The 27,707-nt window shown below is 43.8% G+C and overlaps 1 protein-coding gene across 5 annotated transcripts in view; it reads right to left on the reverse strand.

Moving 5' to 3' along the window:
- The window catches only part of PREX1 (phosphatidylinositol-3,4,5-trisphosphate dependent Rac exchange factor 1), a 253,178-nt gene that overhangs the window by 69,731 nt on the left and 155,740 nt on the right, over nt 1-27,707 (reverse strand). For all 5 annotated transcript variants that reach the window (XM_077335562.1, XM_077335563.1, XM_077335561.1 and 2 more), the window contains exons 11-17: nt 24,502-24,602; nt 22,994-23,097; nt 22,614-22,663; nt 19,097-19,172; nt 12,787-12,859; nt 8,358-8,500; nt 1,131-1,223 (exon numbers count right to left, since the gene is read on the reverse strand). In XM_077335562.1, coding sequence (XP_077191677.1) covers nt 1,131-1,223; nt 8,358-8,500; nt 12,787-12,859; nt 19,097-19,172; nt 22,614-22,663; nt 22,994-23,097; nt 24,502-24,602 — 640 coding nt within the window. The remainder of the gene's footprint in view (nt 1-1,130; nt 1,224-8,357; nt 8,501-12,786; nt 12,860-19,096; nt 19,173-22,613; nt 22,664-22,993; nt 23,098-24,501; nt 24,603-27,707) is intronic.

Consider the following 27,707-nt stretch of genomic DNA (forward strand, 5'->3'; position numbering starts at 1 on the left):
GGACTCAGCTGCTTCCAGCATGGGTCTGTGAGACAAGGAAAGGTATACATTATGTTCCCTCTTCTTGTGCTTCCACCAATCAGGAGCAAGTCACGGGCAACACCGCTGCCAGCACCTCAGGGGCTCAGACCAGGCTGCTTCAGGAGGTAATGATGAGCTTAGCCAATATCTATTGCCCCCTCCCTCCCCAATGCAGGATGGGAGTCAGCAGAGCCTGAGACCAGGGAGGAGGGGGAGCAATGAGGGATGTACACCCCTCCCACTGTCTCCTCCTATTCTACTGCCACCAGGAACGAGCCACCCCCACCCCTGGGAAGCTTGGCTCAGAAAAGGCCAGACCATCAGAGACGGACTGAGAAGGGAAGAAAGAAGCACTAAAGCAAGGAAGGCTGGGGAAGACACCAGGAAAGCCATGGGGGATGGGGGGGGGGCAGGGCAACATCCTGCTTCTTCTCATAAATTCCACACTTAATCTCTCTCAACCGGTGACGTAGTTAGGCCACTATTTCTGTCTCTCTTCAGAAGAAGTGTGTGTGCACACGGAAGCTAATGCCTTGATTAAAACATTGTTGGTCTTAAAGGTGCAGCTGGACTCAGATTTTGTTCTCCTCTTCACTGTCAAGTGCCTTAGTCCCTGATTAAAGACTTATCTACACTTTCATCAGGTTGTGCACCTTTGCCGTGTTAATTACCCTGTCAGCTAGGCAGGGCAGGCACTGCTGTTGCTACCCAATGGGCCGCAATTTCCAGCTGGCTCAGCGCTCTTTAGCTTCATAGGCATGCTACTTAACACTAGTCTCTGAGCAGCCTTGCCGATCGCATCTTGCAACATAGCGTGAGGTCTGCCATCGTCTCCCAGGGACCGAGGGAGGGAGGGAGGCCCCGCTGCCTTATCTCTTAATGAAATTATGCTGCAAGAATGTGGTTAGAAAGGAGCCAAAAACCTATCAGTGCGCAAAGCCAGTTTATTGTGAGAGGAACTACAAACAAAAAAAAAAAATCTCCAATTTCCTACTCGCGGCCATTAAAATGAAATGGGCTTAAGTGTGTTGTTTCTGGGCCCTTTCAAAGGATTTGCTCTCCTTTCGCAGACTAAAAGGGAAGTGTTTACAGATGTCAGAAAGTTTCACCTCCGCATGTGATCCCCGTCGGACAAACTTCACCACAAGGACTTTGTTCTTTTCTTCTATGTCAAAGCCGTAGTCCTCCTCTTCTGGCAAGACCTGGGAGGCAAAGAGCATCTTTGAGAACCACGCAAGGCCCAAGTTTTATAGTAACTGATCCCTGACTCAACAGCTTCTCTTCTTCCCGGCTCCGTATCTGTTTAGAACAAAATACTCTTTGCGTTATTTCCCCCGTAAATTATATCGTCATAAAGGAAAGTATAAAGAGGTGAACCGAATTCAAAAACTAGGCACGAAAAACTGGAGACGATTCTCTTTTAAGATCGATCGATCAATCAATCAGTCCATTTTATATTGTTAAAGCAACAAAATTAGGTTTGGAACAGGTGTTGAATATCCACACTTTTGAAATAAACCATGCCTTTGAAATTTCTGAAAATGTTTGCCCTCTGTGATCCTTCATGAGCAAAAAACATCCAGTGAGATATTGGATAATTTTATTTTATATACTTATTTTATTTTTATATATATACCATACCTTTATTTATATCTATACCATATTTATATATACGATACCTTTCTCCCCAAGAGTAACCCAAGCAGCTTATATCATTTCCCCTTCCCGTTTTAATCCAGTGAGGTAGGGGAGGTTGGTCCAACTTTCGCAGCCATACATTGCAACTGGGAAGACCATAGCCTTGACTAGACGCACTTTTGTTGGCAGAGTGATGTCTCTGCTTTTTAGGATGCTGTCTAGATTTGCCATAGCTTTCCTCCCCAGGAGCAAGCGTCTTTTATGAAAGTTGTGAAAGTTGGACCATAAGGAAGGCCGAGCGTCAAAGAATTGAGGCTTTTGAACACTGATGCTGGAGAAGACTCTTGTGAGTCCCTTGGACTGCAACGCGAACAAACTGGTCAGTCCTAGAGGAGATCAGCCCTGACTGCTCCTTAGAGGGCCATATCCTGAAGATGAAACTGAAATACTTTGGCGACCTCATGAGAAGGAAGGACTCCCTGGAGAAGAGCCTAATGCTGGGAGCGATCGAGGGCAAAAGAAGAAGGGGATGACAGAGAATGAGATGGCAGGATGGAGTCACTGAAGCAGTCGGTGCAAATTCAAATGGACTTTGAGGAATGGTAGAGGACAGGAAGGCTTAGAGGATTGCGATGGGTCGGACACGACTTCACACCTAACAACAACAAGGGGAGGCTGAGATCCAAGGTCACCCAGCGAGCTTCCAATTCTTAACCACTATACCGCACTCTTACCATTTAAATCAAAGTCTCCTTTCACTATGGTCTGCCAGGAAATTAAGACAAACTCGCAAGCAAAATAGGTCCCTCAATCTGTTCCAGCTTCTTATACACGGTTAGAATTCGGTCTATGTGGTTCAAAGGAGCGTGATTAGCTTAATCAGCTGCCTTTTCTTGCAAAAGCTCATCGTAAACACAAGATTCAAGAAACTGGGCCTTCTTCCCTGCAGGAACTACAAGCTGAAGGCGATGTACTCTAGGCTTCCTATAATTTAAATTGGGGAGAGGATATCTATTCAGAATATGGGGCAATTAAGGGGAGACCACTCAGCCAGGCTGCTGCTGAGATTGGAGTGACCGAACAAAATCCTTTGGGACCAGGAACAATGATGCACACAGGAGAACAATGGTGTACACAAGGATGCTGAGTACACAGAGTTCTTTGGAATTCAGCACCTCGCCAGTGAAGCTTTGGCCTTGCTCAGTTTACAAGTGGCCGGAGCTGCATCCTCTAGCACAGGTCACACTTTATGGCCCTGTAAGTTCTGTGACCAGGATGGGGAATAGGGCTCTCCATCTTTCCACTTCTCTTTTGGAAAAGCTGTGGGACAGCTAGTCTTGTCTGGAAAGCATGCTTCTTTCAAAACACCAGAGCGAAGGGGTGCAATTTGCTTTTACAATTCATCTGGAAGTGCCCCCTCTCCAGACCCCAGGAAACCTTAACCCTTGAGAAGTTTAACAAAGCAAAGCACTTTTGGGGTAGTGTTTACTGATGATTCATTGCAGCTTGAAAGAGCTTCGCAGAAAACAATTGGGGGGCGAGGGCTTTGCTTTTAACCTCTCTGCATTCAAAAAATAAAGCAACAGGGGCACTTGCAGTGTTACCAGGGTGTGTAAAGCTACCCAGTTTCACCAAAAGAATGTGAAAGCTCTGTATTTATCCGTCCTGTTTCTTCTTAGGGATCAGGATGGATAGGAATGTTCAGATACTATTAAAAGAATCTTATGGAGGAATCCCAGGCAGGGCCACACCCTTCTAAGTTCAGTGATTCCCAGCTGGTGAATCACTCACCTTTTAAAATATGTGGTAAACATTTCAGAAGCAGGGATGTTAGCATAACATTCCAGAGAACTCTGACTGGAGACTTGCTGACAACAGTATCCTCGGACTTTGCAAATAGAGGGAACAGCTAACCTCAGCTTGGTTGCACTAGTGCTGCAGATGGCTGGAAAGGGTACTGCTGCTTTCCAGTGGGGATCCGATGATGTGAGAAGCCAGTAAGATCCCAGGTGATCATAGAGAGTTGGAAAGGGCCATGCATCTACTCTCACATTGACATTTAAACTTGAAAGGATCACAGAGTCATTCACATCAAGATTTGACTTCCTGCCCTACAACCTTCCCCATAAGATTTCCCAGTATTGTTTCCCTTAATGTAGCTATCTGATAAAATGGGCTGCGAATCACCAAAGCTCATCTTGATATAAACGTTCATCTTCAAGGTGCCATTGTATCTGCATTTTATCTAGCTATAGGTAAACACTCTTTAGCAAGAGCTAGTGGTTCTAGCTTAGGCTGTGCTCTCCATCTACCTCCAAAGATCTAACATGAACAACTCTGAAGAAGAAGCAGATAGCCATCCAGATGGCCAGCATATGCAAGAACCTGCTTTTGCATGGGGACCTCCCTTGCTGGAGCAGAAGAAACATGGTCATGGGCATAGATATATTTAAAAGCTCTAGTTACTTTTCATTAGATAGTGGCATGGAAAAATACTGAAGAAAGCCCCATATAATAGACAGAAATGCAGCATAAAATGGGCTCAACTTCTCAGAGGTTGCCAGCTCTACAAACATCTTGGGTTTTCCTTTCAGCAGGAAACTCCCAGGAACCACCCATCCTCGAGCCTCATTCCTATTTATGAAAAGTCCCTCAGTTACAAATTACAAAGGAAATATCAGGACACTGTTACAATTTTTAGCATCTGGAAGTAGGCCTGGGGTTTAATTCTCCATTAGATTGCAGAGAATTCTGTGTATTTTTTCTTAGCAGGACAGGATCTATTATCATGAGCAGAAACAATTTCATAAGCAAATGAAATTAACTGTGCGTTTGAAGAGTGTTTTCCTCACACTGGAATAATTTTCCTTTGGCATCCATACATTTGATTTGGCAAAAGGTATCTGCTGTTCTATCCTTCGCGTGCAAGGTCAGGGTGAGGGATAAAAGACCAGGGGGAATACAGAGACGCTGTTGAGTTGAGCCTTACGCAACGCGGCGTGTGTTGCAGATGGACATTTCAAAACCCACCAGGGTAAGGCAACCTACCTTTACTCTAGTTTAAATACAGGCCTGACAAAGTGATATATGAGTAACGATGATGCAACAGAAGGCGGTGTTCCAGACTAGAAGTGCAAGAACTTCAGCGGCTTCATGCACTTCTATTCTCAAATAGAGACTTGCAGACAGTCGTGGCTATCATAATGGTTCTTTCGACTGCACTGTATGCATCTTAGGTACATGCCTGAAAACATGCAACATCTACTCTTCAGCGTGACCTCCAACTTCAAAACAAGGACAAGTTGGACCATGCCCTAGATCGGCCTTTCTCAGCTCTTCTACCGTTGGGAAACCCCTGAACCATTATTCAGGCTTTGAGAAACCCTACAACTGGAGTGATCATGCAGAATATGGTTGGGAAGCACAGCTGTGTACATGCCCACCCAAGGCCCCTCCCCTTCCCACAACCTCTAGGCCAGAGGTAGTCAACCTGTGGTCCTCCAGCTGTCCATGGACTACAATTCCCATGAGCCCCTGCCAGCAAATGCTGGCACGGGCTCATGGGAATTGTAGTCCATGGACATCTGGAGAACCACAGGTTGACTACCCCTGCTCTAGGCCCACCACCGGCCATTTTGGTAGGTGGGGGAAAATGGGTCGTATCACCTGATGTTTAACACACATACACATACACACACACACACACCTTTATTTATATATATAGTTAATGGAAAGTTATTATTGTTTGCCATCTTGCTATGTTATTATTTTGCTGTGCTATTATTTATATTAATAATGGGGTATTTTAGGGGATTGAATTGTATTTTATTGATCTTGTAAACCTCCACAAAACATTTGAGAGCGGCAGTATATAAATATACACATCAATCAATTAATTATTTAATTCCCACCCATTCAGGAAGCCCTTCCAGGGCCGTCAAGAAATCCCAGGGTATCACGAAACCCTGGCTGAGAAAGCCTGCCTTAGATATAAGCCACAAGGAAATAGCTGCCAGATGAACGTCATGGGGATGCACTGAACTGTGCATAGGTCACCAATAAGGGCCAGCAGTAGTGTACATGGTAGAGAGATGGACCCCGCCTTTATACCAGTGCCCCAAGGGGCAGCTGAGTCTGATATTTCCATAGTTGTGGCAATGGAAATGCCAGGCTGAGCCCCATACGGGGCAAAGAAAAGGGTGGGGCATATTTAAAAAGAGACTGGCTGTCAAGAAAAAAAAACTTAACGTAGTACAAACTCAAGATTAATTCACTTTGGGGAGCACTGAAAACCTATCCATAAAGAGGAAAAGGAAGAAACACTTAAAACACATTCTCTTGCTACCTCTTAGGGCAGCAGTGGGAAATATGTGCTGGGGCAGAGGATCCCCTGGTCCTAATGGGGGCTAGTAAGCTTTGTCCTAACCTCTAAACTTCAATGGGCTTAGAGGAGCATGACTTTTCTTTTCTGCTTATGATCTGCATTGTTAAGAAATGCTGATTTATGTGCCTGCTGTGCTAAAAGGAAGGGGCCACTGAAGGCATCCAGAGGGAAACCATTTCCCCCCTTTAATGGGCTTTTGGATTTTTTCCTAACATGCTGTTTCAGTTGCTGATGACCTGAGCTCTCTCCGTGCTTTTACATTCAGCCAGCGATGATCGTGGTATTAACTTGGCCCGTTGTTGGGAAACAATGTCCTGAAGACGGACAGCAGTGATGACCGGACAAATCCACTCAACATTTTGAAAGAGAGGAGTAAAATAGTTCACAGAATTAAAATCATCATCATAAATATATAAATCTCCAGGCTAGGCTGTAGGAGTTGAATCCAAAAGTGATTTTTGGAATCTAATAATAATAACAACAGCAATAATGTGTGGCTTTTTGAATATTTGGAAACAATAAAGCCAATTTCGGCCCATTAGGTTCCATAGATGCCAATGGCCATTTCTGGAAAGGGCATTTAGAATAACTGCATCCAAGAATGAACTATTCAGACTATTTTCATGAAAACTGGCTTGATCCCAGAAGTTCATGTCTAACAACACCTGCCTATGAAGTTCACCTTGCGGAATAGGACAGACCCAGGCCTCACCCCCCCCCCTTCCCCGTTGCAATCCTCTCAGCCTCCCAAATTTATTCCTGGGAGTCAATGGTCCCTCGGGAACAACCTGGGTCAGAAGGTAGGGCTCTGCAGTGTGAGGGGCAATTGGTGGAAATTGCCGACTCCTCTTCTGAAGAAGGAGCACTCTTAAGGCCATGAAAATAATGTCAGTGCTGTAATATTATGCTACTCTGATACCAGTGCAGTAATGAATGAGAGCCTGGCTTCGTCTTTCTGCTTCACTAAATATTAAAGCTTAGTGAAGTCAACCTCATCATTCTTATGCAAAGCTGATCCAGTCTGTGCCAATGAAATCAATCGGCTTAGATTGGGATTTGTTTTTATGGTTGTTGTTTTCTCGAATGAGATGAGCCTCCATTATTTGTTTCTTCTTTCCAGAATGTAGTTGTTGTAATCTAACATCTAGAACGGGGGTTCCCAAACTTTTGGCACATAGGGGCCGCATTAGTGTGCCCATAAAGAGGGCCACATCTTAAACCAGAATGTAACAAAATTATTAACCTACTGAGGGTGAAAGCAGCAGACAAACAGATTGGAGGGCTGCACAGAAAGAGGTTGGAAGCTGCATGCGGCCCATGGGGGCTGGGGACCCCTGATCTAGAGTAATTAAATCATGAGACTTCCAGCATTCAACATCAAAAGCTGGCATGAGAACATCTTAAAATCTGGACCTGGAAAATTCCCTTCCCCTTTAATTTTTGTAACATCTGTCTAATAATAGAACTTGGATGGTTGCACATTTGGGTTGGACTCAATCAATCAAAATCAGGCTAATACCATTAAAACAAGCCAGAGCATAACAGCAACATAAAACACACCAGGGATCCCCAGTCTTTCTGAGCCTGAAAGCATCTCTGGAAGTGTGACACAAGGTGGTGGTCGCAACCACAAAATGGCCGCCACAGGAGGTGGGGCCAGTCATAAAATGTCAAGGTCATGCGTAACTCTTCATTATTTCTCACAGAAGCTCTGTCCAAGAAGATGTCTTTTTAAATGAACATATTGTTTGAAAATACTACCTTACACAGCTTATCTTCAGTCATACAGTGAAGATATTTGTGCTCTGGAGACGCTGCTTGAAACAACACTTTTTAAAAATCTGCACAGCCGGGTCAGATCTCTAGTAGCCAATCAGAAACTCTGCTGGGCAAAAGCTTCACTTGGCCCAACCCACTTTCTAAAAATCATCGGTGGGCACCTGGAATGGTGTTGATGGGTACCGTATCATCCATAAGCACCAGCGTGGGGACCTCTGAGCAGCCTAAACTGTTGGTGTGCATGGCTGTAGCTGGATCGTTTCTCTCATATAAGTACTTGGTTGCCATTCAAATGTAAAAGCACCCCACCCAATGGCACTTCTTCAGTATATGGGAAACAGCTGTCCCTACATAAAACTGGGTTGCTTGACCTTCACTGGCATGACCTTCACTGGCACTGCACTGATAGGGAGGTATCACATGTCTCAGAGCACTGAAGAAACGCACTTCTTCCCCCAGGAGTTCTTGCTTCTCCTCCACACACGGAGTATGATGAAGATCATGAAACCAGTATCTCAGTATATCATTCACTTACCAGCAAGCTCTTGGCCAAGATGTTTTCAATAAGCTTGAAGTCATTTCGCAACGGTTTGCTCTTGGAACTGGTTCCTTCCATCTCCTCGTCGGCATGGAAGCGGAAATACTGAGACTCGTCTTTGAATTCACTCTTCTCAAGTACTGGAAGCCAATAAGCGGAAAACAGATAACCATGTCACAAACATGGGAAAATGCAAGAGTATTTTTTTTAAAATGCTTCTTGGTGCATTCATTCCCACTCACGACACACGTGAAACTGTTTTCAGTTGGAGGAGTCTATCTAAGGTCTAACTATGAAGGACTGTACCATTCTTGCATCCCATCAATGGGAAACCCCTTATTCAGCAATGAAAAATTAAAAATAAAATTATGCTGACTGCAATCCATTGTGCCTATTTGGGGGAGGGGACCTAGGTATGAAATGAGTAACGTTTTCTAATCAGCAAATACTATTCACCACCATTCTCTTCCTGACCTTGAAACTTCAGAGTTTCAGGTTGTAATCCTACATACATATTTGCCTGGAAATAAGCTCCATTAATTTTAATAACATTTACTTCCAAGTAAAGACTGAGTGCCATCCTAAATATAGTTGCACACTCCCTGTGCAAGCACCGAGTCATGTCTGACCCTTGGGGTGACGCCCTCTAGCGTTTTCATGGCAGACTCAATACAGGGTGGTTTGCCAGTGCCTTCCCCAGTCATGACCGTTTACCCCCCAGCAAGCTGGGTACTCATTTTACCGACCTCGGAAGAATAGAAGGCTGAGTCAACCTTGAGCCAGCTGCTGGGATCGAACTCCCAGCCTCATGGGCAAAACTTTCAGACGGCTGCCTTACCACTCTGCGCCATAAGAGGCTCTTGACCAATGGCTTTAGAAGGGTGCAACTTTATGTATTTACTAGAAGTTAAGCCCGCTGCATCCGAAATCCCTTTGTCTTTAGGCATCCACAAATGGCTACTCTAGATACCACCTACCCATAATTCCACCACTGTAGATGTTTATCTTACATCTCACAATGGAATAAGTTTGCTCTCTTTTCAGCAGGCCTATATTCTGTCCCAGCGGACGATCATGGGCCTACGTTTTGTGCTGCTGACACAGAATCTGAAACAACCTAGGGAGGACACAAACAACGGCTGCTTTTCATCCACATCTTGGGAAAATTCCAGTGAGTAAACATAGGACCATTGTGAGGCTTCCAAAGGCCAGCCAACTCCACAGAAAGACAGAGAATGACCAGAGCACTAAATTAACTTCTCAGCTGCATCTCTTCTCCTTCAGCAGTTTTAAAATCATTTACTTGGCTGGAACTGGTTGAACTAGTCTGAATACAGAGGTCATGTCCTAATATCCACCCTCAACTTTTTAAGGGACATATCTCAGATTGCTACTATTACAGCTGACTGTGAAAGATTTATAGCAATCTTACAGAAGGCGCTGCACAGAACTCAGCTATATCTGAGTTCCTCCCTATCTTCATCCATTTCATCCCTTGATGCCCAGGCCGATATTCCTTCCTATAATCTCAGTCTGCAGCCATTTAATTTGCCATTGCTCATATTTCTACATCATACTGAATGGCCTTCACAAACCATGAATGATTGAAGAATTGTACAAAATGTGTCCTGAAGATGAAGGAATTGTGATTTTGTACCCATTGGTTCCAGGTCCTATATCTCAAAAAGGATATTGCAAAGGTGGAAAAAGGAGAGAAAAGGGCAACCAAGTTGATTCAGAAGTTGAAGCATCATTGTATTAGGAATGCTAATGCATGTAGGACTTGTCAGCTTAAGAAACAGATGTTGTTGTTGTTGTTAGGCACGAAGTCGTGTCCAACCCATCGCGACCCCATGGACAATGATCCTCCAGGCCTTCCTGTTCTCTACCATTCCCTGGAGTCCATTTAAGTTTGCACCGACTGCTTCAGTGACTCCATCTAGCCACCTCATTTTCTGTCGTCCCCTTCCTCTTTTGCCCTCAAGGAAATAGATGAGTGAGGAATAATATGACAGAGATTTATAAAATTATGCTTGGGGTAGAGAAAACAGAGAGAACTTTTCCTCCCTCTCCCATAATAGTAGAACTTGATGGCACCCAAAGAAGTTGATGGGCAAGAGAATCAGAAGAGTCTAAAGGAAAAACTTCCACAATCAAGGAAGACAGATCAAGATGGGTAGCTGTGACTCTGTCTGTAGCAGTAGAAAAGAGTATCATGTTAAAGACTAGCAAAATATGTGGTAGAGCAGTGGTTCTCAGCCTGGGGGTCAGGACCCCCTTGGGGGTCAAACAACCCCTTTCACAGGGGTTGCGGCAGGCGAGCAGCTTGGCCGGGGTGGATCAAGAGAGAGCGTTCGTCTGTCTGGAGCAGCAGAAAAGAGCAAAATCGGCATGGTGGGACAAGAGGCAGAACTGAACTGAGAAACCCCGGGGGAAAAACAATTTATATATAATCATGAACAACGGATCTTCATGTCATTGGTCAGTATGAACCTTTGGTTTCCTGATCCCCCACCCCCAAATCTATTAAAAGACCTTCTGGTTTTCTTTTCAGTGACAGCAGAGATTCCACAAGCATTATCTGTGTCACCTACAATCTTGCCCCCTAAAGAGTCTCCACTGATTTAGAAGGTATTTTAATACAGTAATGTATTTGTCTTCATATACAGAAGTTTAGGTTTTCGTTCCCAATTCAGACATGAGGCTATGTCATACATCTGCCCTTCAAGTATCCAAAAATGCATAAACAATACCTTTGCAGGGAGAAAGAGAAGGGAGGGGGAGGAAAATATAGTGCATTAATTAATCAAAGCCTTCTGGCAAACTGTCAGAGAGATTGCTGAGTCTCATTATGACTTAGGTTTACTGCACCATGCACAAAGGAAAAGGGTGGAGGAATGGCTGATGTAGGGAGAGTGGAGTCTTTGTTTGGAGGACAGATCTTCACTGCCGGCTGGGAAGCAATCAAGATACGGGACTGAGTTTATAACTCAGCCATGGAAGATGTGCGCACACTTCTAAGAACTAAATGCCCCTGAGCCTGGCCTTTTCCTCATTAGGCTAGATTTTTATCTGGGAAGTCCTTCTGCACGGAAAAAACATTCAGTGCAAGGAAACCCCACCTGTGGAGCAGCACATCTTCAGACACAGGTTTAAAACCTGTGAGAACTAGACCCTAACCATGACCAGGTGAATGAACCGCGAAATAGAAATCAAACAGGAGTCAACATGTGCAGTTCATTTCCTTAATTTCCCATGCTACGAGAGGGGTATGTCCTAAGGATACGGCAGTCCCACTGAGATATGTCCTAAATTAACCACATGACTGGACACAACACCCCCAAATGGCAAAGGAAGTGTACAGGAGGCTAACTCATATAATTTCTGCTGCTGTGACAGAGAAATTGGGATCCTGAGTGTTTGCTGGCAGGGGCTCATGGAAATTGTAGTCCATGAACATCTGGAGGACCACAGGTTGACTACCCCTGGTCTATAGCACATGTCCCTGTGTAAGCTTGTGCCATCCTCCACTCTCTGCTCTCTAGATCAGGGGTGGCCAAACTGTGGCTCTCCAGATGTCCATGGACTACAATTCCCAGGAGCCCCCTGCCAGCGAAGGCTGGCAGGGGGCTCCTGGGAATTGTAGTCCATGGACATCTGGAGGGCCGCAGTTTGACTACCCCTGCTCTAGGTGCTGCAGACTGATCTGTGGGGTTTTGAAAAGAACTGCTCTTTTTGGCCCTTTCCAAAGACCATATTTCAACTCCCTTGGCAACTGCCATATCAAGCAAGGGTCCCCAATGTGCTGCTCACGCTTACCGTGGTCCCCCCCCCCCCGCTCAACACCTTTTGTGGTGCCCACCAAGTGGAATGGGCCAGGTGGAGCCTTCACCCAGCAGGGCTTCTGATTGGCTAAGCACCTTCAAAAATATTGTTTTTGGCCAGCAGCTGTCACCACAGCACAAGTGTCTTCAGTGCACAACTAAAAGTAAGCTGTGTGCAAACAAGAACATATTTTTAAGCAACATGTTCATTTTAAAGGACATCTTAAGCAGAACATCTTCTTGAAATGCTGAAGCAATAACTGTGAGTTATACAGAACTTCACTTTCTGATGTGCTTTGGTCAGCTCTGTCTCCTGCAGCAGCCATTTTGTAGTTGTGGTCACCCACCTGTGTCAGAATTCTAACAGTGCCCACCGGCTCAGAACGCCTGTGGGCCCCTAGGATAGTGCAACTGTATCTATTACACTTTTCATGCATATGGCAACATAGTCAATATGGAGGCTTTCAGCTCTCCTTGCATCTCACAGTCCTCAATGAGCCATTGGTACCTTTGGAGTGGAGGCCCTTACCACATTTCCTGGCCAAAAAGACAATACAACGCCCCTCTTAATTGGCTGGGATAAGGAGATATCAATGAATTACCATGGTGCATGAAGCCATTGTTGCAGAATCCAACACCCAGTGCGACAGCTTCCTCCCTCGTCTGACAGTCTCCCTGGCAACAAGAGAGGACAAATGTTACTTCTTAAACCACTTCCTAATTCAAACAGTTTCCCCCCTGGCCTGTGACCGGGTCTCCGCTCTCAAATTAGCATGGCCCTTGACGCAAAGAAACAATAGTAAGCAATTAAAACAGGGCTCCCTTTGCCTAAATCTCATTCATTCCTATATATAGCACCGCTTCCCCCTCACAGGAATTGGAAGGACAAAAGCCAGGGCTCCGGAAAACAGCTGTTTTAACAACCCAAGCATAGCACGTTACCTCCATGTGGAGACCTTCTTTAACTGGCAGCTGTGATAGTCTGAATTCTCTGCCCAGTGGCCATATAGACAATAAAGCACATCCTCAGAATGGGAAGCAGCCAAATCCATGCAGGGGTTGGCGGGGTGAGCATGGTTTATTCAGGCTTTGCTAAGATCAGATCAGATACAGTTCCAATATTGCTCAGTTTGCTTTCCCTCTGTCCGATTGAAGACTGGCTGGAGAAAAAAAAGGAAATCTAGCCCTCCATCACATTAGTATGAGCGTCCAAAAATATAGTTTCGGAAGGGAAGTTGTGCTAGTCTGCAGCTAAAGAGCTACATCTTAGCATCTTAGAAATGGGCAGGATTTTCAAGGTAGAAGCTTTCAACCAGCAAAGCTCCCATCATTGTAGAGGATGGAATCTGAGAGAGGGAATTTGTTGACCTCTAAGGTGCTACTAGACTTGGAACCCAGCACTTCCAAGAATGCCTCCATCGGTGTTTGGAACAACCTGCAGATGTGGGCAATATGTTTTGTTTTGGTGTCTGAGGTTCAAAGTACCTAGCTACACCACAACCCATCTGAGCAGCCACTTGAAAATCAACCATGTGGACGTATCTCCATGGATAAACCGAAAGCTGCTCCCCCTTGATCTGAGCTATTTTAAAACAACACTAATGTATTTCCCCTCTGCTCTGAAAAAAGAGAGGCCCCATTGAGTTCAGGAAGGATTTCATTCAGTCTATGAACTTGGAGATGCTTTCCACTTCTTTAGAGGCATCAGAGGTTGCACCCCAACTAAGAAACAGCACTATGCAGTGTGGAGTTGTACTGCTCCTACAACAGATATGTATTTTCTATTTATTTTCTACTTAGGATCAACTAAACAGGTGTTTAGCATATTATACAGTATCTTTAGCTGGTAAGATCTTCTCATGATAGATCTCCTCAAGAATGGAATCTTTCCCCTGTGAAATTGCACAGAGGATCGTGAGGAGAGGGAAGGGACTTGGAAAGGTTGTTGAGTCCATCTGTCTTCCAGATCCCACCCAATCGGTTCTCACTTTGGTTTGGAACAGGGGTAGTCAAACTGCGGCCTTCCAGATGTCCATGGACTACAATTCCCAGGAGCCCTTGCCAGCATTCACCAGCGAATGCTGGCAAGGGCTCCTGGGAATTGTAGTCCATGGACATCTGGAGGGCCGCAGTTTGACTACCCCTGGTTTGGACAGTTGAGATTAATTTAGAAGGGTGGGAGAATGATGAAAAGAATGCCCAACCAGTTAATTAAAGGGCCTGGAATAGACAGAATTTGGCTTTCCTATTCTTTTGTAGTCTTCCAAAGGTTCTTAATTCCAAGGAGTCTGGCATCCTTCTGGTAAGGTGAGAAACTAGTGTGGCAGTAACAAGCATACCTCTAACTGTGAGGTCAAATTTACTGAAAAGAAGCACCAAGACCGATTATGCACAGTGGCAGCCACATCAAGCTGCTACCAGTTTCCAACGGTGGGGCAACATGCCATGACACTTCCGATGTACACGGTCTGCCCCCAAGTTGTGCATGTGCAACTCCAGGGGAGAAAAATTCCACCATGCCTCACAGTGGTGGGGGGGCGGGGGGTTCCCTGCACAACAGTGGGATAACAGCACGCTGCTATCCCACCACGGGGGGGGGGGGGGGACAATGCCCTGTTCGGTTCCGCAGCACTGCAAAGCATCATTCAGTTGAATGGGGCATTTCATGTCCCTATTGGGACACCATAGGTGGGGAGGAGGAGCCGGGCCACGAGACCCTAAATCACAGGGCATCAGAGGCCCTAAATTGGGCCAGGTCCAGGAAGGGGCCAGGGTGATGGTGATGTCATACGTCAGCAGGGATTTGCCCCACTGCCATGTGAGCGCCACCTTAGCTTATCCCCAGCTGCCACAGAAACATGTAGCTGGGAGGGCCTGCCGTTTCTACTTATTCTGGTGACAGTAGGGACAGTATATATTTCATATTATTTAGTTGCTTTATTTATAGACTGCCTTATCAGGGCTTAAGACAAGGAAATTAAGCTACTCCACTATTTTGTTTTCTTTTTGTCTTTGGTATTAATGCTTTTCCTTGCAACAAAGAACAAAGGAAAGCAACCGGACTAGAGGGAAATAAGGAAACAAAATAGCCTGGCAACATGGATTTATTTTTCTTCCCTGCCTGCTGAACTGAGATACTGCCTGGAAATGGTTGAGCAGCAGAAACTTTGTACTTTCTGCAAGCTCAGGACAATGAGAGGCAACTGATGCCTGTAGTTTCTATCACAACCAACAACTGAAACAGAAGCATAGAGACTGGGCCATACATGATACCTTATTTCAGTCTTCCCACATGCTGATACAATTAGGGAGCACTCCTAACCAGGCCTACTGAGAAGTAGGCACCATGTTACTCAAGGAGGCTTAGGCCTAAGAAAGCATCCTTAGGATTATAGCCTTACTCTTATCAGTATGGACTTGTACAGTCACTTTTAATTTTGCAAAATTTTGCAATAACAGAGGAAAATGCCTGTAAGGTGCACAACACAAAAGCTGCACGTACTGATCCAACCTACTCCACAATATCTAAACCCCCCACCCTCATACTGGCAAACCAGAAGGTATTGATAAATATTAAGTGAAATTTTCTATGCAATAGAATTTCTAAGCTGTACATTTCTTCCATTTTCACGTTCTGCCACAGGGCTACTTTTATTCTTCAATATGAGATACTTTATTAGAGTAACTAGTAGTGCCTAATATATAATTACTAGAATTCACAATATCAATTCACACTTAAGCTGTTTGTAAATGGAAGAGGAAATGCCTTTCGACACCGTTTTTAAGTTGGCCATTGGGAATCCAATTTGTATATAAGCCACGAAATGCAAACATCTTAGAGGAGAGGATTTCTCTTGCAAACTTGACCACTTGCAGCTTGGTCTTTGCAAAACAGCAATTTCCAGGTCAAGTGCATGACTAAGATTAGAATATTTCAAAGCCTCCTTGCATATTTCCAGATATAACGTAAAGGTATTCTCAATGCAAAGAAAACAGGAATTAAGATGTTAGAGAAAGACCACTTTAAAATATTCAGACAGCAGGATGTCATTAACATCGCTCACCAGTTAGTGTAAATGTATGTACAATCTATGTGCAATGTACGCTTGATATTCCTTTGTATGTGCATGGAGTAATTCTCATGTCACCCTCAGGACACATAAAGTTGAACTTGTGAATAAAAACCCACATTTATGGAAGTGGCAGTCCCCAGTTTCATTTGTAAAATGAGAATGTGTTGGCTCATTTTTGCAAAAAGCTGTGCACGCATTGCAGTATGAAAACAGGGCTGAAGCGCATAGATTCTTATCTTCCCCATTGTGCTGTTTTTCTAACCAAAATGGTATCTGGGGAGCATATGGGCAAATAACCCCCCTGTGCCATTTCAGGGAGAGAAAACAGTGCAGGATGAAGGCAGGATCCCCTCCATTCTCCCACACCCCAGTGGTCTTGACCAGAATTGGGGGCCCCACAAACACAATTTAAAGGAGTTTCCAGGTAGACACTCACTTGCTAAAATGGTGGCACATCCCCAGGGGGAACTAACATCTCATCTAGATTAGTAGATCAGACACTGAACCTGAGTCAGCAATGTGACTCGTTAGCTAAAAAGGCAAACGGGATTTGGGGCTGTATTAAAAGGGCTATAGTGTCCAAATCACGTGAGGTGATGTTACCACTTTACTCCACTTTGTGTTCAATTTTGGGTACCATAACTGAAGAAAGATGTAGAGAAACTGGAGCATGTTCAGAGGAGGGCTATAAAGATGGTGAGGGGTTTGGAGATCAAGTCTTACGAGGAAAGGTTGAGGGAGCTTGATCTGTTTATCCTGGAGAGAAGGTGACTAAGAGGTGATATGATGACCATCTTCGAATACTTGAAGGGCTGTCATATAGAAGATGGAGCAAAGTTGTTTTCTGTTGCTCCAGAGGGTTGGACCAGAACCAATTATTATTTGAAAAAAATTCAAAAGAATTTTCGGCTAAATATCTGGGAAAAACCTCCTGACAGAGTGTTGCCTCAGTTGAACAGGCTTCCTCGGGAGGTGGTGGGTTCTCCTTCTTTGGAGGTTTTTAAGCAGAGGCTAGATAGTCATCTGACAGAAATGCTGATTTTGTGAACCAATCCAGTATGCAGTTTTGTTGGCGTCAAAAGTGGTTGCTTGGGGTGGAGGAGATCTGGGGAGGTCATTAGTCATATAAAAGCTCTGCTGACAGATCACCAACTCCATCCCCCGTTAGAATAAAACATCATATTTCCAAAAGCCTACAGAGGAATATCACCTAAGTGCGTAGTGCTTAGCAACTGAAACTGGAAAGCAAACTACAAATAAAGCATGTTATAATAATTTAGGTCTGATTTTTATTATTTTAGTAATTAATCAAAAAGTACCTCTTCCTTGTAAGAAAGTGTTGATGTTTTGTTTTCCTTCTTTAAGTCTCACTAAATATTTTGTCAGAGCTAAGTCATGGAGTTTCACTTTCTCTCCAATACTTACTTACAGGACTGGCACATTTATTCTAAATAGTTCTATTAACACATATTTATGACCAAGAGAGGTCCGTCAAGATTTTGATCTTGTTTTGAGACAGAAGTATTAACACTCCGGCTTGAAGTCAGAACAGTCACAATTTATTTTTAACATGAGAACAAGACATACATTTATGGAGAACGCATGTTTCACAGGCCTTGTATGAATTCTAAATATCTAAGCTGAATGATGGTTCCAGAAAACATCTGGAACGTGATTCTTGCTGCTTCAGGAAGTTACAGAATTTATTTCCAAACATCCCTATGTATTAATTTGGTCTCTGAGTTGGAAGAAACCAATAGGGTCAACTAGTCCAACCCCCTGTCAATGCAAGAACTACCCACGTCTGTAACATCTCCAATAACTAGGCATCCAATCGATACTTTCAAACTTTCAGTGACAAAGAATCTGCCATCTCCTGAGTGAGCCTGCTTCATTGTCAAACACAACTCACAATCAGGAAATTCTTCCTGAAATTGAAACAAACCCTCCTTTGTAGTTTTATGAAGAACCGTGCCTTGAATAAATAACTGTGCCTTGAATACACCTTGAATAAAAAGTGGTAGGATGGCCAGAGGATGACTGCCAGATGACCATAGCTGCTGCAAAAGGGTCACATGGAAGGGGACAGAACAAAGTTTAAGTCCAGTGGCACCTTTAAGACCAACGAAGCTTAATTCTGGGCTTATAGCCTGAATTAAACTTTGTTGTTACTGGACTCAAACTTTGTCCTATTGTTTCAGATAACCTACCTGAATCTATCTCCAAGGAAGGAGACAGTCCTTCAAATGTGTACTTGTGAAGGACTTTAAAGATCATAACCAATTTTGGTTTGGAGGGCAAATGCAGACCAGAGTTTGCTTTGATCAGATATAATACTAAACTATGATTTGCAGCAAAGCAGAAAGGGAAGAGAGGACACAAGGGCAGGTGGGAACGCACAAGTCTGAAGCTCACTCAAATAACACTGACCTACATTTGGGTGTTTCCCATCAGCAGTGCAAAAATTAGTGCTGTGTTAGATAATTGGGCGCATTACAGATCTAGAAGAAGAGCTGGTATTTTGAACCTCGCTTTTAATTACCCAAAGGAGTCCTAAAGCAGCTTACAAACACCTTTCCTTTCCTCTCCCCACAACAGGCACCCTGTGAGGTAGGTGAGGCTGAGAGAGTTCTGTAAGAACTCTGACTGGCCCAAAATCACCCAGCTGACTGCATGTGGAAGAGCAGTGGAGAATCAAACCCGGTTCTCCAGATTTGAGTCTGCCGCTCTTAACTGCTACACCAAGCTGGATCTTTAGATGTGTAATTAGAATGAAACTCAACCACAGCTGCCAGCATTAAGAGCTGGAGCAATATGGATATCCGTGTGCTCTCATTACCTGAGCAATCAGCCAATCCACTAGTTTACTTGCTGGGATGACAGACTTGTAGGTCTTCAAGTGGTAGTCTCGGTCTCTGAATCAGAAATTAAAATTAAGCTTTGTTAAAAATACTATTGGGCAGATAATGAAGTACAAATGGCCACATTTCAGCCAAGGAGAGTCGGCACAGAGTACAATAATTCTCAGTAGCTGCTGGGGCATTTATAGTGAGCCTCCATTAAGGTTATTGGTAGAATTCACTTGCAAAAACTGTTGATCATGTGAACTGACCTTCCAGGCAGGGCTGAGCTCAGCAGAACAGATCATACCAAACTTGTTGTTGTCAGTTGCGAAGTCGTGTCCGACCCATTGCGACCTCATGGACAATGATCCTCCAGGCCTTCCTGTCCTCTACCATTCCCCGGAGTCCATACCAGATTATTTGAGCCTAATTACAGCTTGCAATTATCTGTTCCATCATATGATACTTTGCAAATGTGTTTGCTGCCATAAAGGCATGTTGTGCTGTCATTATGTGTTAATTCTTTTTAAGTCAAGTGTTTGGGATGACAGAACACCTTGAGATATAGAGCTCATTCATGTTTCTCTTGTGGCCCAAGCATTGGGGAAGAAGAAAATGGGCAGGGGCTTCAAGAGAAGATGGGTAGTGTCAAAGTGAGAGTTTATGAGATTTGTTGTGCAATTTAAGATTCATGGTACACTCAAAGGTCATTATAATTTCTTCAGCTGAAAGGATAATTATTTTCGTTTGAGGTTAAATAAATAAATCTTTATTCTTATAACAGACACTTCCCGTGAAGCTCAGGGTGGTTAATGTTAGCAGATAAAATACAATAAAGCAGCATTAAAAACACTTACATTAAAACATTTTTAGAGCTTCCCCAAGATATACACTGGTTGGTTGAGCATTAAGGAGGGTTTCATTCTTAAAGCAGATGGACCGCCCTTGGTGCTCCAATGGATGTTTTCCCGTAGACATTTCCTGGGTGGAGGGAGGCCAGCTAATATGATGCTATTAGCTGGTATGGTTCCCAGCCTCAACCATAATAGTCTGCCTTGCAGGCCCTGTGGAACTGAATGAGATCCTGCAGGGCCCTGATCTCGGATGGCAGAGTTTTCCACCAGACTGGTGTCAGGGTTGAAAAGACCCTGGCCCTGGCTGAGGCCAGTTTCACCACTTTGGGGCCAATGACCCTGAGCAAATGTTGGTCTGCCAACCAAAGTGCTCTTCATGGGATATAATGGGAGAGGTGGTTCCAAGATACATTAGTCCCAAACCATTTAAGGCTTTAAAAGTCAGTATCAAAACCTTGAATCTAATCCAGTCTCCAATCTGGAGCCGATGTAGTTGGGTGAGGACCGGTGTCATGTCTGTAGAGCGAGTTGCAGATGTCTAACCTGACGGTGACCACTGCATGGATCAGCCTGGCTAGGTCGGGTGTCGAGAGGTGAGGTCGTTCAATCAAGTGGAAAAATACCTGATGAATGACATTTGCAATCTGGGCCTCCATCGATAAGGAGAACTCCAGAATCACACCCAGGTTCTTTGCAAGGGTCACAAATATCCATTGGGTTGGGATTTGGTGGTATAAGTTATAATTTGGTGGTGCTCAAATTCTAGGGGCACCTTCTGATGATAAGGTCTATTTATTTCATTTCAAAAATGAAACAGTTTTTTTTTATGTCACAACGCATATGCCATATGTACAAGACAGGATTGTGGAGATATGGACATTTGTATTAGGTATTTGTGCTGGCTCCTGAGATGCTTCCCCTAACCAATGTGAACTTTAACTTCTGCTGTCTTCCTAAGATGAAGACAGGAACCATTGTTGTTGTTTACTGATGACTAATGCATGCAAAACAAACAATTAGTGGCATGCCTGGGGGCCAGGCAGCATTTCTTCAGCAAGCTGATTATCAATTTTTGTGGGGGGGTTTGCTTTACGCAGAAATTGATTATTTTAGTGGGTGAAGCGTGCATGTGTGCAAGCATGCATATGTACTAACGCTTACACACCATTCTCCTTTCTCACAGCTCAGACACCCACCCCCCTTTCTGGGGGTTAACTGTGTTTTCAATTAGGCAGCATCGTGATGCATGAAACATCTCCAGATGCTACAAGCATGACAGGGATTTGCCACTCACATCACTGCATCTGCTAAATAATTGGGGAATGGGAGGTCAACTGCAGAAACTGGGACTCCAACCTCGTCCTTTTAGTGTGCATCTTTCATGGCTGGCTCCTCCCCAAATATCAGAGCTTCCCATGTAAAAACACAGAAAAGAAAATTGTGCTGTTCATCTGAGAGTTGAAACAAAGCATCAGCTAAGTGGCAGCCCAGTACCCCAAATAAGAGAACAGGGAACCTTTCTAAGGCAATATGTTTGTAATAATATATACCATGAGTCAATACAATTTCTTTTACATCTTTTATATACCAGAAGGAACAACCATAACGGCTTCTAGATCAATTCCGTTTTCATTGGCTTCATCAGTGATTGAAACCTCCAGTCCTTATATTACTATTGCTAATATTTTAGTATCAATCGGCCATAGGCTCTCTAGGGTACTGCGGGGAATGCTAGTCAACGATCATTCCCAAAGGTTTAGGGCTGCTATTTGACTATAAATCAAAAAATCTTACCCACGTGTAGTTATGGGTAAGGTTTTTTGATTTATAGTCAAAAAATATAAAATTAGTGGCAAATTAGTAAAGTATTAATTGATTGATTGATTAAATTGGTAAACTATTAGTAAACGAATCTGCCACTAAAGTACCTTTTCTATATATCTGTACTCTCATGATCCTTGTTCCATTTTGTCTGAGGAAGTGTGCCTGCACTCGAAAGCTCACGCCTTGAATAAATCTTTGTTGGTCTCAAAGGAGCCATTGGACTCAATTTCTGTTGCCCATATGAGATGGTAAAACGAAAGCAGTGGTCTTCAATCCCTGGGTCTGGAACCCCAGGTGTATTACGCAGCCCCATCATCTGAGTCATGAGGCCATAGAAAGCCTCCTTTTTCTCTTTTTGGCATGTCTTTTCAGGACTTGTTGCCAGAGCACAAGACCAACATGTCTCTTGGTATGCACAGTTAGAAGCAGATGAATTATAAAGCAAGTTAGAAGGGACTCCCCTCTCTCCTCTCTGTACTTGTTTTGGTCATGGATCATTATGGAAATACAGGACAAGAGAGAACAGGCTGTGCCTAATTCAGCCACAGCCCCTTGAATAAAATAGTCTGTCTCTAAGAGAAGTCATAAGAGCCTCTTGTGGCGCAGGGTGGTAGGCAGCTGACATGCAGTCTGAAAGCTCTGCCCATGAGGCTGGGAGTTCAATCCCAGCAGCCAGCTCAAGGTTAACCTTTTTAAAGAGAAGTCATGCTTCTTTACCCAGTCTTTGTTTTAGAAAAATTAGGATCTTCATTTCTTTTACAATCTTTTGACAACCAAATCTGCGCAAATTAATGAATGGGGGAAAAAAATGAGAGCGCTACGATAACAGACTTACTTAATCACTGGAGTGTAAAGACTATGCAGTCGACAATACAGCCTCACACCCTGCAGAGAAAAGCAAATGAAGGCTCTTAATTTCAAAGCAGGCACGCAGTGATCCAAAACACATACATGAGCACTGGAGCAAATCTGGAGCAACTTAGCTGCATTGATATTTTGCTGATTGCCGGTCCAAATCTCTGAATCCTAAACTGCATTAGAGGGAGACGTGTATCGCTCATTTCATTTATCTCCTATTAAAAATGCTGAAGCAGAATAAGTCTTCTCAAGCACAGTGATGCCTTTCTAAACCAACTGACTTGTAAACAACTATTCATTTCTTATTAGCTAGCTTCTGACAGTTTGCCTCTAGGTCGAAAAGGAAAAGATGGATACCTTGGACATGATATCTTCCAGTTCACTTCTGGGCTTAAAAGTCCCATCATCATAACGAAACCTGTACATCACCTGTTCGTTCTTGAACTGGTGCTTATCTGAAACTGAAGCAACAGAAAAATAACCATCCTTGACAGAGGACCTGTTCCGTGCTTTCCAAGTCACACTTTGACTTAGTACTACAGACTTAATAACTATAGATGTCACCAGGTTTTTCTATTAAGCTTAAAATAGGGGCCACATTTTCATGGTTCCAGTATTTTGGATGAATAGTTGTACTGGAGCTCATCTGAGAATACAACCCACCAAATACACATAAATATGCTCTTTTCCTGGGAAAGACAAGTGGCTCTTTCCCAATGCTATTTACTTATTCTACTTCATCTGTACCCCACCTGTCCCCCCAATGAGAATCCAAAGTGGCTTACAACATTCTCTCCTTCTCCATTTTACACTCACATCCACCCTGTGCGGTAGATAAGGCTTCTATAGCTGCTAAGAGTGAACCTTCTTCTCCTGGAAAAAATGTGGAAGCCAGCCCATAACTGAAAAATGGATGCTACGCTGAAAATTCCAAATAAATCAACAGGGTTTTGGTGGGCTTCTGTGCTTTCCTACAACTGCAATTGGTCCAGAATGCAGCAGCACAGGTCCTCACTAGTACACACTGAAAGGCATATCTGGCACGTCCTTAGCTGTACTGGCTCCCAGTTAAATTCTAGATTAGGTTCAAGGTTCTGGCTTTTATCTTCAAGGCCATTCATAGTTTGGTTCCATCATATCTAAGGGACCACCTGGCTAGCTATATCCCCCAAAGAGTGTTCCACCCTGCCAATTCTAACTGGATGGTGAACCCTGACACTAGAGATGTATGTCTGACCTCAACTAGGCCTGGGCCTTTTCTGTCCTGGTCCCTACCTGGTTGAATGAGTTCCCAGAAGAGCTGGGGGTCCTGGCAGAGCTAGCTCAGTTCCATAGGGCCTGCAAGATGGAGCTCTTCCACTAGGCATTTGGATGGGGCCAATGAGGATACATTTACTGGGTTCCCCTCCATATAAATACACCCATCTGAATTCAAGGAGTGATTACCAGGCAGGATACCAGAAGTAACAACAGGCATCAACTGGATGATCATTTTTATGATTTTACATGGATGATTTTATCGGCTTTGTTATCATAATGTACATTTCCATCAGAACAACTGAACAAAGGGCCTTGGGGGAGAAAGAGGGGGTCGAATTTTTCTATCCCACCCACACCAGGCCTGCCCATCTCTAAACATGCTCACAGAAGAACAGATACTGAGAAATGAATTGTTAATATCAGCAAGGATATTTTTCCCACCGAGACCTACTCAGAGTTAAAGAAAGACCTTTGAAATGCTGACCGTAAATGCCTAAGCATCTTTGGGATAACTCCATGTGCATGAAACTGAATGCTTCCTGCCTCCGATATGTTACTATACCCAATAGGCTCTTTTGCTGCTTACTGCAATACAAAACACTTACCATGATGAATGATACCATTCTCCAGCAACGCTTGACCCAGGTTGACCCCTTCCTCTGGTTTACTGATCTCTCCCATTTCCATGAGCCAAGATACAAACTCACTGTAGAGAGAAGCAGAGCAGCGACCTCAGTTAGTCCCGTTCCCATTGAGCAAGCCAAGCAAATATACAGACATGCATCTTAGGCCACTGCAAAACTGGGAAGGGAGGAGGAGCGGTCTGCCAAACCACTGGAGAAATGGTCTGCTGTGAAAAGAAATTAGCCATGGACATCTTTTGCCCAATGCTTCACTGAATTCGGTATATTTAGTTGTTCAGACACACAGCAGAAGGCAGATCCACTGCAACAAAATGGCAGCAAATTGTATGTGCATACAAAAAGGTTGGTTCTGTTGAAATTCTTTTAAAATACAAAAGGTCTACACAAGAGGTTTCTGGTGTTGCTGTGCTTCAGTCCGCAATCTGAACTGTGAAGGTAATCTCAGGAGGACTTATCCCTGCAAATCACAAATATGGCATGGGGCTGAGCTTGTATTAAGTTCATGTTTTCTTACTGTCCATATACTGTAGTATATTTTGAGGTTTCATTAGACTTGCATGGGGAAAAAACGAATCAAGACTGACTCAACCAACTTTTTCAGATAATCCTGATATACATACAGCTCTTCTGTCTGCTGACATCAGCGTGTTTTTCACAAAGACAAGATGGGGTTTTCCCATCCTTGAGCCCTGGGCTTCCCATTTGTCATTTAACAGGCAGAGGTGTGGATAATTCTTGCACACGGAATTCCATATATCTGGCTGTTCAGATATGTAGCAAAAGGCAGATCCACTGCATCAAAATGATCACAGAGTATGGGTGTACACATTAAGATGGGCTTTTAAAAGAAAAACTGAAAAGGTCTACATGGGAGGTAGAAATGTGTACATAAGGCACATTCAAGCAGTCCTTTCCTATCCCAGAAACATCATTCCAGATGAGGACAATAATTTATTTTAGTCTGCCCTTCCAGAAACATTGATCTGATCTAATCAACCAGGGCCAGGGACTTTTTGGTCCTGGATTCAGCCTGGTGAAATGAGCTGCCGACAGAAACACGGCCCCTTATAGAACTCTCAAAATTTCGAAGGGCTGGCAAAATGGCTTTCTTCCACCAGGCATTTGGTTGAGGTCTGGGCTACACCTCAACTATCCACCTGGGCCCCCTGCCTACCCCGATTTTAGGGGTTACTGTCAGATGAGTACTCTGTCTCGAGCCAAGCTTTTTGTCTAGAATGAAGCGGGTTAATAGGACTTGGGAAAATGGTTTTAATTGAATTTTAGAATTTTAATTCAGATTAATCATTTTTTGTAGCCTTTGCACTGATGTATACTGCCCCAAAACCAAGTTTTGGAGAGGGGCGGTTTAGAAAAAATAAATAAGAAAAAAGTAAATACCAATGAAGGTGAATTCTAGATATAAATTTCCGTGTGCATGCACATTTCTGCATGCACACAGAAGTTTATACCCTGAATTAAACCTTTTAGGTCTTAAAGGTGCCACTGGGCTCAGTGGTAAACTGAACTCTCTATATTAAAACATCTCTTTCTCTGTATATGTTACAGCAGGGATGTTACAGAAATTGACAGCTGAAATTTCTGGGGATGGTCCTGTTTTCCTCCATGGTAAAGTTCTATACCAATTCTGAGTGAACCGAGAAACAGTGCCAAATACACATTAAGAGTTCAAATCCGGATAAACTGTGATTGTATGTAACAATGGGGAAGGGGGGAACACGTCAATACAGAGTCAAAGCAGAGAAGAAACAATGATCGTGCGGTGGGGGAAAGAACATTATATAATCCCTGTACAATAGCATTGCTGTGTTCAAATTGCACTTGTCTATTTTCATTTATTATTATTATTGTTGTTGCTGTTGTTGTTGTTGTTGTTATTATTATTGTCGTTGTTATTGTTGTTGTTGTTGTTGTTGTTAGAAAGCAATGCAAAATACAGAGAGAGCTAGGATCCCCGGCCTGGAGAAAGGAGCAGGGAATCACAGAATCATAGAGTTGGAAGGGCCCATACAGGCCATCTAGTCCAACCCCCTGCTCAACGCAGGATCAGCCCTAAGCATCCTAAAGCATCCAAGAAAAGTGTGCATCCAACCTTTGCTTGAAGACTGCCAGGCTTCGGGGCCAGGCAAAGGGACTGCCCACTTTGCAAGCCCCGAAGTCCCCCCGCCCACCTGCCCAAGGCCTGCAGGGCAGTTTGGGTCGGTCGGCCGGCCAGCCGCCTACCCACCGTGTCGGCAGCCAGGGGTTGGGCCCAGTCCGTGGCCAATGGGTGCCCTTCCCCATCCCGGACTGGGCCCATCCCAACCCCCCCCCCCTTACTGCTTTATTTATACTGCTCCTGCGGAGTGGTTAAAGATAATGATGATGATGATGATGATGATGATGATGATGATGATGATTATAGATCCCTAACCGAGCAACCTGTAAAAAACTTAGGGATCTTTGAGAAAAATATAATAAATACTTTGCACCATCATTTTTGCCTCTGCTTTGTGTCTAGCAACGAACAAAGCAAGAGAGAGAAAGAGAACTGGTAAGGAGGGGGAAGAAGCTAGAAGAGTAGGACACTGCGGGTGTCTGGAAGGAAGGACTGTTGTTTGCCGGCTTAGACAGCAATTTCTCCATAATTATCCAAAATATACACAATGCATATGAAAAGATGTCTGAAAGCAGCACAATGCAGAAAAAATCTGTCTTCAATAAAACAGCTATAACTCTTCCAGCTTGCGTAGGTTTGCTGCTTATCAAAACCAGCACTCAAGTATCCAATTATAGAACTCTGAACCTCATATTTTAGCCTGTGTTTTTGAGTGGCGGACTCACTTAAGCTTTGGGTAGTCCTTTCAGAAACAAAAGGAACGTTTAAAAAGTCATGCAGGGGGTTATAAAGGAATCCCTTGTTATTTTGCACCTTTAGGCAACTGTATCTAAACAGAACTCATAATGTTTCAAACTTTATTTAATTGTCCCATTTGTCTCATTGGTATTTTGGGTGATCTCTTCTACCAACAGTATATTAGGGGGGCCAGATTAATCTGGAAGTGATATCACACCTCTGTAGGAATTGGCCAAAAGTCTCTGGTAAAACCATGGAGTTTTTTAGTGATTCTACGAAGAGCCTCTTGTGGTGCAGGGTGGTAAGGCAGCCA

The sequence above is a fragment of the Paroedura picta genome, chromosome 4 (assembly GCF_049243985.1).
Source record: "Paroedura picta isolate Pp20150507F chromosome 4, Ppicta_v3.0, whole genome shotgun sequence".
NCBI classification, from domain to species: domain Eukaryota; kingdom Metazoa; phylum Chordata; class Lepidosauria; order Squamata; family Gekkonidae; genus Paroedura; species Paroedura picta.